The 13,376-nt window shown below is 45.4% G+C and overlaps 2 protein-coding genes across 2 annotated transcripts in view; one reads left to right on the plus strand and one right to left on the minus strand.

Moving 5' to 3' along the window:
• Nucleotides 1–10,160, minus strand: part of PLCB1 (phospholipase C beta 1) — a 957,098-nt gene extending 946,938 nt beyond the window's left edge. The window contains exon 1 of the mRNA XM_077485489.1: nucleotides 9,800–10,160. Within this exon, the coding sequence (XP_077341615.1) occupies nucleotides 9,800–9,898 (99 nt within the window). The 5' untranslated portion in view covers nucleotides 9,899–10,160. The remainder of the gene's footprint in view (nucleotides 1–9,799) is intronic.
• A 1,448-nt stretch (nucleotides 10,161–11,608) lies between these two features.
• HAO1 (hydroxyacid oxidase 1) overlaps nucleotides 11,609–13,376 on the plus strand; it is a 443,817-nt gene continuing 442,049 nt past the window's right edge. The window contains exon 1 of the mRNA XM_077485491.1: nucleotides 11,609–11,765. Within this exon, the coding sequence (XP_077341617.1) occupies nucleotides 11,635–11,765 (131 nt within the window). The 5' untranslated portion in view covers nucleotides 11,609–11,634. The remainder of the gene's footprint in view (nucleotides 11,766–13,376) is intronic.

Raw genomic sequence — 13,376 nt, forward strand, 5'->3', positions numbered from 1 at the left:
ACACACACACAGGGATGGATGGATGGATGGACACACACACAGGGATGGACGGACACACACACAGGGATGGATGGATGGATGGACACACACACAGGGATGGACGGACACACAGGGATGGACAGCCATGTCTCACCCTCGGCTTATACACGAGTCAATAAGTTTTCCAGTTTTTTGGGGGTAAATTGGGGGCCTCGGCTTATATTCGGGTCGGCCTATACTCGAGTATATACGGTAGTTACATTTGAAAAAAGACACAAGTCCAACCTATGTGTGTGATCATATGTCAGTATTACATTGTATATCCCTGTATGTTGCGGCCGTTCAGGTGCTTATCTAATAGTTTGTTGAAACTATCAATGCCCCCCGCTGAGACCACCACCTATGAAAGGGAATTCCACATCCTTGCCGCTCTTACAGTAAAAGAACCCTCTACGTAGTTTAAGTTTAAACCTATTTTCTTCTAATTTTAATGAGTGGCCACGAGTCTTGTTAAACTGCCTCCTGCGAAAAAGTTTTATCCCTATTGTGGGGTCACCAGTACGGTATTTGTATATTGAAATCATATCCCCTCTCAAGTGCCTCTTCTCCAGAGAGAATAAGTTCAGTGCTCACAACCTTTCCTCATAAATAATATCCTCCAGACCCTTTATTAGCTTTGTTTCCCTTCTTTGTACTCGCTCCATTTCCAGTACATCCTTCCTGAGAACTGGTGCCCAGAGCATGGATACTCCCATGTGCACACCCCAGGGGGGCGCGCGGGAGCTTGATTCTGGAAGGACATCTATGTACGCCCTGCCAGAGTTATCGAGCCGCGCTGTAGCCATCATTCGGCTATGGCCCGGTTGTTAAGTGGTTAACCCGGTTACCCAAAATTATGGCCCGTTAACTTTAGTGGCCTCTTGCTAGTCTGTTTCTTAAGTGAGAATTTTGCCCTGTTAACCAGAAAAACCTTTATTAACTCCCAATTGATAATTGAAATGCACCCATCCCCCATCTCTATCAGTATAAATATAAGCATATTTTGGGGGAGGCATTTGCAGGGGGCACATTTGCAACTGGGGCTATTTCTATAAGTGGGAGCACTTCTGACTCTGTACTTCAGAAAATGAACACAAGAAAATACTTTGAGAAAACTGCACAGACATCAGGTGACCTTGTTTACCCCTTCAGCACTTTGTAAGATGCACTCCAGTGGCGGCTGGTGCTCAAAATTTTGGGAGGGCGCAAACAAACTGAAAAAGTCAGAAAAAAAAACAACCCATCAATCGAAGTCATTGTGCCCATTAATTGCCGCCACTGTGCCCATCAATTGATCACACCGTGCCCCATCAAACACAGCCATTATGCCATATAAAATGCTTCCAGTGTGCCCCCCGCCGCCTGCAATTTCCTGTCTCCGTGTGACAGCTCCTCAATGTCTTCTCCCGTCCTCTGCTATGATTGGATGCCTGCATTTAGTTCCCATTTCTCTTCTTCCCAAGACCAGACTCCCTTTCTCTTGTGCCCTTTGGAACCCCCACTCTGCAGCAAACTCAACTCACTCCATGACCTCTTTATCGCTAACTCATTTAATCTACTCGTCATTATCGAAACCTGGCTTCATGAATCTGACACTGTGTCTTCTGCTGCCCTATCCCATGGTGGTCTTCTCTGGACTCACTCCCCCAGATACAGTGGACGTAAGGGAGGAGGTGTCGGAATCCTTCTAGTCCCATGTCCCATAAAGTACCTGAACAGTGCTTCACCCACCTCCGTCTGTCACTCTCCTCTTTCAAAGCACACTGCATCAATTTTTTCTCTCCAGTTTCTCTAAGGATAGCCGTGATCTACAGGCCCCCCGGACCAGTATCAACCTTTCTCGACGACTTCTCTGCCTGGCTACCCTACTTTCTTTCTTCTGAAATCCCTACAAGCAATCTGAGTGACTTAAACATCCCTAATACTAACACTCCTGCCACTTCCAAACTTCTCAGCCTAACCTCCTCCTTTGACCTGAAGCAGTGGCAACACGCTCCTACTCACTCTGAAGGCAATACCATTGACCTCATTTTCTATCACCTTTACCTGCAGAAACCTACCTCATCTCAACCCTTCTCTTCTCTGCTATCAACAACCTCTATGACAAAATCTCACCCCTATCTTGCACCAGCCTAGCCAGTCTACAATGCTTCACTTCTAGCCTCACTGGTCCCCCTCACTACACACAGAATCAGGCCCCAACCCCTTCAACCTTGGCAAACAGATGATACTAGAAGTCTGAAAAAACATAGTCATGCTCATGTGTGCCTGTGGCGTAAGACTAAGTTTTCAGAAAGATTTCAACCAATATAAATCTGCCCTCCAAAAATACAATTTCAGCCTCCTCACTGCCAAGCAGACCTATTTTACCACTCTCATTAGCAACTTATCATCCCGTCCCCATCAATTCTTCTCTACCTTCAACTCTCTACTTCACCCTCCACCCACCAACTCACTCACTGCCCAGGAGATCGCCAATCACTTCAAACAGAAGATTGATACAATTTGCAAGATCTCTACTGTTCAGACACCCTCCATGCCCACAGGTACAATCATTACTTCCCTCTTTCAAACCCAGCACTATAGACGAGGTTGCTAAACTACTTGCTAATGTCCATCTTACCACTTGCCCTCTGGATCCTGTTCCCTCGCAAAAGCTACGTTCCCCCTCTGGCTCTATTCTGCACTCTCTAACCCACATTTTCAATCTCTCCCTCTCTTCTAGCATCTTCCCCAACTCCCTAAAACATGCACTTGTCAGCCCCATGCTTAAAAAGCCCTCACTGGAACCATCCAATCTTAACAACCTACGCCCCATCTCCTTGCTCCCCTTTTTCTCCAAACTCCTTAAACGTCTGGTCTACCACCGACTAAGCGGCCACCTTGTTGATAATAGCCTTCTTCATCCCCTTCAGTCTGGATTTCGTCCTCAACACTATACAGAAACTACTCTTCTAAAACTAACAAATAATCTAAACAATCTAAGCCCCTGTACACACGGTCGGAGATTCTGCCAACCAAATCCGTCGGATTTTGTCCGTCGGATTTAGTCCGACGGATTGTGTCCGAAACTGTTGCATACACACAGTCGGACTAAGTTGTCGAAAAATCCGATCTTTCAGAACGTGATGACGTAATTTCGTTACGATGGGACTACATTCAGGCTAGTAGCCAATAGCTTTGATGTAGGAATTTGATCTGAGCATGCGTGGCACTTGGTCCGATCAAAATTCGCTACACATGATCGGAGTATGTCCGATCAAACCAGTTGGTCGGGAAATATTTCCAACATGTTGGAAAATTGGGTCCGACGGATATTCGGACGGAATCAGTCCGATGCATACCACACACAGTCGGATTATCCGACGACGCGGTCCGATAGGACACATTCCGACGGATTCTCCGACCGTGTGTACAAGGGCTTATAATGGCCAAAACCAATGGACACTATTCTGTTCTCCTACTCCTGGACCTCTCTGCTGCCTCTGATACGGTTGACCACCCCCTCCTCCTCAAAAAACTCTACACCTTTGGTATCCATGACTGTACTCTTTGCTGGTTCTCTTTCTACTTATCCAATCGCGCCTTTAGGGTTTCTTACAACTCTACTTCCTTCTCTCCTCTTCCTTTCTCTACTGGGGTCCCCCAAGGTTCTGTTCTTGGACCTCTCCTATTTTCAATCTACACCCCCTCCCTGGGTCAGCTGTTAGCCTTCCCATGGATTCCAATACCATCTCTATGTTGATGACATCCAAATCTATTTCTCTACCCCTCAACTCACTCCTTTAGTCTCCTCACATATCACCAATTTACTAACAGACATATCAGTCTGGATGTCACACCACTTCCCCAAACTCAACCTATCCAAAACCGAATTTATAAAACTCTTCCTCCCCCATGTGCCCCTTCCCCTGATCTCTCTGTCAAAATTGATGGCACAACTATAAGCCCACCCCTGCATGCCAAGATTCTAGGTGTAGTCCTAGATTCTGACTACAAGACTTGCCCCTACAAGACAAGTTCCCAAAAAAGACTTGCAGCTGTAATTTCAGAGAAAGATGGATCTACAAAGTATTGACTCCGGGGGGGCTGAATACAAATGCACACTTTTCACATATTTATTTGTAAACAATTTGAAAAAACATTTATCATTTTCCTTTCACTTCACAATTATGTGCCGCTTTGTGTTGGTCTATCACATAAAATCCCAATAAAATAGATTTACGTTTTTGGCTGCAACATGACAAAATTTTTTCGAAAATCCACTTTTTCAAGGCACTGTAGAAATCTAAGGCAAAGCACAACTAACCCAGGAAAGTCACAGATGCACTGCATTTGTGGTGCATGTAACCCGCAGCACATCAGTGTGAAAGCAGCCTTATAGGGGGCTCAGAACTGTAATTTCCCATACACACGATCGGACTTTCCGACAACAAAACCGTGGATTTTTGTTCAAAGATTGTTGGCTCCAACTTGTCTTTGTCTTGCATATACACAGTCACACAAATGTTGGCCAACAATTACGAAGGTAGCGACGTACAAGTCCTACCTGTTATCTCCATTAGGAACGCCAGTTATATCACGTACTTGATTCCAAGCATGCGTGGACCTTTGTCCAACGGACTTGTGTACACACGATCAGAAAGTCCGACAACAAACATTTCTTGGAGGAAAATTTGAGAACCTGCTAGCCAACATTTGTTGGCTGAAAGTCCGACAACAAATGTGCGATGAAGCGTACACACGGTCGGTCTTTCCACCAACAAGCTCACATCCAACATTTGTTGACTGAAAATCCGATCGTGTTTACGGGACATAAGGGTTAATTTGCATTTGCAGTTTGGGGGTTGGTAAAATCCCATAGCTAAGACATGTTTTTTATCACCCCAACTGCACCAACTTTGGCTGTAGTGGCCAGGGGTGTACACATGTCACAGCCACAGTAGGAGTTTTACACCCTCTCATGGTTGGTGGGTGTAGCACCTGGCAAGTATGAAGGGCCTGGCCATTGTGAAAGAGTGACCATTGTGCATACTTCTCCCACTTCCTTCTCCCCACTTTCCTATGTACTTAACCCTTGTGTTGTCACTTTTTTGTATCTTTTTGTTTGGTGTATACACGTTTGTCACAGTGTGATGAGTAGGGTGTGGGTCCTCTGACCTACTTGGAAAGTCTTGGGAGGGGGTGGACATGGCTTGGTTTGCCCTCGATCATGGGGTCTCCCTTCGGGGGAGCCCCACCGAGTACTTGAGTGGGTCTGTCTCAGCAGAACTTCCAGAGAAAGGGGGTCCGTCTGGTTTCGGCCAGATGGACCCAGTGAAGTACCTCAGTCCCCGTCTGGAGCCTAACGCCCCGGGGGATCAGGGTAAGGTCCTTCCTAGGGAGGATCAGTGTAACACCCGTTGCACGTTTTGTGTCACTCTTTAAGTGTGTGCACTTTTTTTGGCACCGGGTGGAGTTTTTGGGTGTGTTTCACACACCACAGGTTTTTAAAAAATAAAAATAAAAAACTGCCAAGCATGACCCATTCAAGTGAACGAGGATGCTCTGCAAGTGCCTGCAACCGTGTGCAGTACAGCAAACAAGGGGTTAAAGCAGGCAGCATTGTGTTGCTTTCCCATCACCGGCTTTAACCCCTTGGAAGCATGCAGATTGGTTTACTTGAATGGGTCGTGATTGGCAGGCAGAAGCACCCACCAAAAGCAACAGGGGGCTTAATTCCTGCTACGACATGTGCACACCTTTGGCTGCTGCCTAAGCAGCTAAAGGGGGTAGGGATTGGGGGCGGTAAATCCGTGACTCAACCGCAGGGTTTTACCACCTTCCAACTTTACGTGTGATTTAGCTCTAGGGGTGCCGCTGCAGAACGCAACTAAGGGCTCATTCTCAAGTGCAGCAGGCACTTCTGCTCCTCTGAAAAGCGATCCGAGTGTGTTTGACAGGTGGTGAGGAGGCGATATGCTGCCTCTTCACCACTTGATTTAAACCCATGATTGTGTTGCAATGCACGCAATTGTAGTACGGCAATTAGAGGTTTAAATCAGGTGTTAGGAGGCGACACTGTGCCCGGTGATCTTTGACTCTCTTTAACGTTTCCTACCCCTGAGCTATATAGTACAAAGACCTGCCCGATTGGATAGGTTTGGTCTGTCCTCATAGCACTGTACATAGTTTTGGTACAGCTAAAAGAGATTGTACAAAGATTGCTTAGTGTATGGTCAGCTTAACACAGCACATTTACATTCTGTGCACTCTCCTATGATACAAGCCTGGATGTTCATTGGAGTGCAGGAAGTAAATCACGGCAAAACCCAGCTGGTGACTACAGATAGCTTAGATGAGCAGAGCTATAAGTGATGGATAGCCATGGTGAAAGAAAATGGGCATTGCATTAAAAGCCTATCCTAAATCTAGAAACCAATCAACGATTTTAGATGGAGCATACACACTCTGTAATACAAAACATAAGAACGGTGTCCTTTTGTAAAATTTCACATACACGTCGCCGTTTTGGTTTTCTTCTAAAAATTTAGAAATGAGAGATATATATATATATACATACACACACACACACACACACACACACACACACTGTATCTCACAAAAGTCTCCAAAATGCAAAAAATTTGTATAATTTGTATTAATATTTTACTTTTTTTCTGTAAAAAAAAAAAAATTATATATATATATAAATGCGCTTATCCAAAACAACAGTGCTAACCACCAAACGTGAGTCCATGGTTTAAATAAACGAAAAGAAAAAAGTCCCATACACATGATAGTAAGATCAGGTATAGATTCCCAACAACCAATATAAAATATTTTATGTATAATACATGTTTAATAGGTATTAATAATAATCATAATTCTATTTAATAATATATAAAAATAATTTAGCATTAATAGTTTATAATATATAGATTCTTATATAAAAAAAAAAAAAAAAAAAGAAAGAAAGAAAGATTTAAATATATATATATTTATTATATTATTATTTATAAAATGGATTCATTTTTATTACTACTGTTACTATTTATTAATACAAAAAAAATACATTTTCCCATGGCTGAGGAGCCGCAGGTAGGTCATACAATCAGCCATACAAGGGAATGTACGTGTATGTGCCTGTAAATGCAGATACTTACCTGCATCAGCGTTTACCCGCCAATGTGCGTAGAACATATTTTAATAAGTTGCAGTCAGGAAATCACAGCATATGCACAATGCGTTATATGAGCATATGCGAGTAAACGCTGATGCATTTATAAGTGTACAGGGAGTACAGCCATTCATTTCTATGGCTGGCTGTACTCTCCACCTGTGGCAGTCCCCACCTGTGACTGGTGTACTACTCTCCACCTGTAGCTGTACGCCCCACCTGTGGCTGTACTACTCCCCACCTGTGGCTGTACTACTCCCCACCTGTGGCTGTACTACTCCCCACCTGTGGCTGTACGCATGTATCCTAAAGCTTGGTTCACACTGCTGCGTGTCAGGAACGTACGCATAATCGCACAGGGAGAAACACGCTGCTATTTAGCAGATGTGTGGCTGAGTCATTGATTGTTAACGCCACCCCCATGCATCTGTAAATGTGCCGCATAGTCGCACGCACCAAACTGCAGGGTGCCTTGCATCGTGCGGTTCAGTGCGGTGCCTTTTTAGGAAAAACCTGGGACTTCTTTATGGAAATGAATGGGCTGCCTTACACATGACATGTAGGGAAAACGCACGGAAACGTGCCTGCATTTGGTCGCACCTGTAGGAGTGAACCAAGCCTGCATCCATGTCTAGTAATTCATTGATGGTAGGTATGGAGGTGATAGGACTGGTCTCCTTCCTATGTATTGAAGATAGGTATAACCGGAGAAATTCTTCAAACACATATAATATAATGGAACCTGAAAGTTGTATCTTTCCCGATCGCCCTGTATACACAACCACCTGTTTTGTATGGAGCAATGAGTGCAATATAAAGGTCTGTGTCCTTGCTTGGCTTGCATGCAATCATTTTGAATGGCCCTTTGTGGCTAATTATTAAATGTAGGAGGTGATAGCTGTCATTGTCTGCCCTGACATTCTGCAATCCCCTGGGGGGGGGGGGGGGAGAGCGACTACACCTCAATGGTGACCTTCCTTAAAGCTCTCCCTGTAGAGGAGGAAGCAGACATTTCCTTCAGCTCTGAGATCTACACAAATCTTATATTCTGGTTGGAGTCATGGTGGAGCGACAGGAAAATATGGATCACTTCTTCACATCATAACCCATCTCCTGAGAAAGAAAAAGTGTCCCGTTTCAGTGGCACTGCAAGGGTTAAATGCTCATTTATGTCTAGAGGACCAAAAAAGAAGCACGTTTAGGCATCTGCCCCTCCACTCCCCCCTACTGCCTACTTCTGTGGTGGTGGACTGTCCCTCAGCATCCTGATGTCCAGTGAAGAGCTTTGGGCTCTACATTGGACTTGGTGATGTCAGAGGACCTGCGATCGCCAGAGTGGAGGGGAGAAGAGGCTGTGGGGAATGGTTTTGCTGGCTGGAAGGAGTCTTGGGGAGTGGAGGATCGGGTAAGTTACAAAAGATTTTTGGAGCCCGCTAGACTTAAACGAGCATTTAGGGCAGCCCCATTGCAAGGGGGCATTTGTTTTATTTCACCTAGACTTCAGCTTTAACACTCTTGGTGCAGCCAATGACCCTTTGAAGGCTGTACCTCCCTTTTTGGGAATACCAACAACCCCTTTGGAACTTTTAAGGCTACCATTTTACCCATTTGGAGCTACCAAGGACCCTTTCAGAGGGCTATTAAATCACTTAGTTGGGGCTACCATGTGACCCTACCATAGACTTTAAGGTCTACCGTGTGACCCTTTTCCAGGCTACCAATTACCTTTTTGGGGCTGCCAACGATCCTTTGAGACTACCATATAACCCTTTTCAGGGCGACAATATAACCCTTTGGGTGTTACCAATGACCTGTCCAGGGCTACCATTCGACCCATTTGAAGCTACAATATGACTCTTTGGGTGCCACCAGGTGACCCTTTTGGGGCTGCCGACAAGCCTTTCAGGGAATACCACGTGATTTTTCTGAGGCTACCATATCACCCTTTTAGGGCTACCATATGACCTTCTTGGTGATGCCAATGACCCTTTTGGGACTTCCATTTGACTCTTTCAGGGCTACTAATGACCCTTTTTGGGCTACTATATCACCCCTTTTGGGCTACCATTTGACCCCTTTTTTGGCTACTATGTGGCACTTTTGAGGTTAGCATGGGGCTACCATGTGACTATTTCCAATATACCATATCGCTCTTTTAGAGCTACCAATGACCCTTTTGGAGCTGCCATTTAACCCTTTTATGGCCCTTTGGGTGCTGCCAATCACCTGTTCAGGGCAACCATATGACCATTTGAAGGCTACCATATCACCCTTTTGGGACTACAATATGACTCTTTGGATGCCACCAAGTGACCCTTTTGGTGATACCAATGACACTTTTGGGACTGCAATTTGACCCATTCAGGGCTACTAAAGTCCCTTTCTTGGGTCACCAAATGACCCATTTGGGGCTGTCAATGCCCCCGACTATCAGAATTTCCTATATAAAGACTGTCAGCCCCATGCCCAGTCACCAGCTGTCACATCCAGCAGTCCATTCATTGGTTCTGAGCGATCCCTTTAAACTCCCTCATCCTCCTCCCCAGCCAGCAGGGATCGCACAGCATGCAGTGCCGGACACAGACCCCCCCATAGACGGATCGGAAATGATCGCTTACTTACATCATCCCATTTGATACACTTGGATCCTTTCTTCAAGGTGTCGGAGACGCGGACACGTTTGAGCTGCAGAGCATGAACCCCAGGCTGAGCCCCAGCCATGTCCACACATTGAGCCCTCCAATGGGCGAGGAGGGGACAGATCCCGGAGGGAGGAGAGGAGGGCAGATCCCGGAGGGTGTATGGAGGTCAGATCCCGGAGATCGGTGTGTCCGGAGGATGAGGAGCGAGCACAGCTGATCGCACAGAATGACAGCAGCCAGCCGGAGCCGAGCACATCCCCAGCACTGCGATCCCAGCTCTGCCTACTCCTACTCCTCCATCCTCCTCCTACTCCTCATACAACCATTCACCCCCCACCCAATACATACATATGTATACGCCTTGTATCCTTCTCTGCAATCACCGCCAACTTCACCATCTATGACTGGCTGAATGGCGCCACCCGCAGGACAAACTCGGGTACTACACAGGGGGCCAGCTAGGCTGGATTAAAGGAGGATTCCACCTTTAAAATAAATACATACTACTGGTGTGTGTGTGTGTGTATGTATGTATATGTATATATATATATATATATATATATATATATATATATATATATATATATATATATATATATATAAATAGTATATTATTACATAGTAGGTGAGGTTAAAAAAAATACACTTTTTTTCAACCTCACCTACATTCAATTATATGTAATACTGACATATAATCACACACATAATCCATCAAGTCCAACCTATGTGTGTGATTATATGTCAGTATTACATTGTATATCCCTGTATGTTGCGGTCGTTCAGGTGATTATCTAATAGTTTGTTTAAACTATCCATGCCCCAGACCACCGCCTGTGAAAGGAAATTCCACATCCTTGGCGCTCTTATAGTAAAGAACCCTCTACATAGTTTAACCACTTGCTTACTGGACACTTAAACCCCCCTCAGTCCCAGACCAATTTTCAGCTTTCAGCGCTGATGCACTTTGAATGACAATTGCGCGGGCATACAACACTGTACCCAAATGAAATTTTTATCATTTTTTCCCACAAATAGAGCTTTCTTTTGGTGGTATTTAATTACAGCTCGGAGTTTTATTTTTTACTAAACAAACAAAAAAAGATACAAAAAAAAAAATCATGTTTAATAGTTTGTTATAAAATTTTGCAAATGGGTAATTTTTCTCCTTCATTGAAGTGCGCTGATGAGGCGGCACTGATAGGCTGCACTGGTGGGCACTGATGGGCTGCATTGGTGGGCACTGATGGGCTGCATTGGTGGGCACTGATAGGCTGCATTGGTGGGCACTGATAGGCTGCACTGGTGGGCACTGATAGGCATAGTTAAAGCGGCACTAATAGGCACAGATAAGGCGGCACCGATGGGCACTGATGGGCAAAGATGGGCACAGATAAGGTGGCATAGATGGGTGGCACGGATGGGTGGCACGGATGGGCACTGATAGGTACCACTGGTAGATGGGACTGATGGGCACTGATAGGTGGCACTGATAGGTGGCTCCAGCGGCGGAACTATAGGGGTCGCTGCAGTCGCACTTGCGACTGGGCCCTGCCGTTCTGCCGCTGTGGGGGGCCCAAGACCTGGCATCTCCCCTGCACCTCTGGCTGGCACTTTAGAAAGCACTGGGGGGAGGTGGAAAGCGGCGATCGGCAGCTCTATGGTGCTTGTGAGCGGCGGGATGTGCCTGGGGCTTGTAGTTCTCTCTTCCCGAGTGTCAGTGTATACAGTGGAGAGGAAAGGGGAGGGGCCTCTGACCCGGACAGGTATCAGTTTCACTTTCAGTGAGTCGCTCTGCTTGTACACAGATTCTGATACATGCCCTGGTCAGAGGCCCCTCTCTTCTCCACTGTATACACTCGGGAGAAGAACTACAAGCTCCAGGGAGATCCCCCTGCCTGTGGACACCATAGAGTTGCCGATCGCCGCCTCCCACCTCCACCAGCCAGGTACAGGGAAACCTATGGAAGGGGGGGGGGTGTCAGCTGTCTGGGTACCCTGATGTAAAGGGGGGCCCTCTGGGGACACTAATGTAAGGAAGGGGCCCTCTGGGGAGACTAATGTAAGAGGGGTTGCTCTCTGGGGATACTAATGTAAGGATGGTCCAAGAATACAGAAAAGCTGCGCCAGCCCTCTAACCAATTATGTAAAAAAAGTGAAATAATAAAAATATAAATAATTAATATATAAATGATTGATGCATCAAAAAAACCTCAAGTGCATAAGAAAAAAAGTGCATAAAAAATGACAATGCAAAAAGTCCATTCATAGAAAGTTCATGTGTAAGTCCATATGATTAACAATTATGTTTTTAAATGGAGACACCACAGTGATTCAACACACTCTGAATGCGCACGAAGTGCCCGTCACCGTATAGTGAGTGCGCTTACCAGAGGGTATATAGATTGGAGCGTTATAAATAGATGGTAGGTCACGCCAAAGTAATCCTCCTTATAATGGGTCAGCTCTCCGCATCACAACAGCACTCACGAAAAGGTAATCTATTCCGTGGTCCCAAAAAGGTACTCAGTGGTCCACAGGAAAGAAAGGAACCAACATAGCGTAATAACGTTGAGACAATTTACTTTCGACTTACATGTAAGTGCGCTACTTTTTATTTTTAATAAATTGTCTCAACGTTATTACGCTATGTTGGTTCCTTTCTTTCCTGTGGACCACTGAGTACCTTTTTGGGACCACGGAATAGATTACCTTTTCGTGAGTGCTGTTGTGATGCGGAGAGCTGACCCATTATAAGGAGGATTACTTTGGTGTGACCTACCATCTATTTATAACGCTCCAATCTATATACCCTCTGGTAAGCGCACTCACTATACGGTGACGGGCACTTCGTGCGCATTCAGAGTGTGTTGAATCACTGTGGTGTCTCCATTTAAAAACATAATTGTTAATCATATGGACTTACACATGAACTTTCTATGAATGGACTTTTTGCATTGTCATTTTTTATGCACTTTTTTTCTTATGCACTTGAGGTTTTTTTGATGCATCAATCATTTATATATTAATTATTTATATTTTTATTATTTCACTTTTTTTACATAATTGGTTAGAGGGCTGGCGCAGCTTTTCTGTATTCTTGGATTATTGTTGAGTGTTTATATCGCATTTATTGCTGCTGCCTACATTACACATTGTTAGTTTGTTTTTTCGCTATTTTTTCCCAGCGCGGTTTATTTTTTTCTTAATGTAAGGATGGGGCTCTCTGGGGACCCTTATGTAAGGAGGGGGCTCTCTGGGGACCCTTATGTAAGGAGGGGGCTCTCTGGGGATCTTGATGCAAGGGGGGGCTCTCTGAGGACCCTGATGTAAGGAGGGGGCTCTCTGGGGACCCTGATGTAAGGAGGGGGCTCTCTGGGGACCCTGATGTAAGGAGGGGGCTCTCTGGGGACCCTGAGAGAGGGGAGGCTCTCTGGGGATCCTGATGTAAGGGGAGATCTCTGGGGACCCTGATGTAAGGGGAGGCTCTCTGGGGACCCTAATGTAAGGGGGGGCTCTCTGGGGACCCTAATGTAAGTAGGAAAGTTCTCTGGGGTCCC

This window comes from Lithobates pipiens, unplaced genomic scaffold (assembly GCF_037356315.1).
Source record: "Lithobates pipiens isolate NorthernLeopardFrog02 unplaced genomic scaffold, aLitPip1_a1.2 Scaffold_18, whole genome shotgun sequence".
In the NCBI taxonomy this organism is placed as follows: domain Eukaryota; kingdom Metazoa; phylum Chordata; class Amphibia; order Anura; family Ranidae; genus Lithobates; species Lithobates pipiens.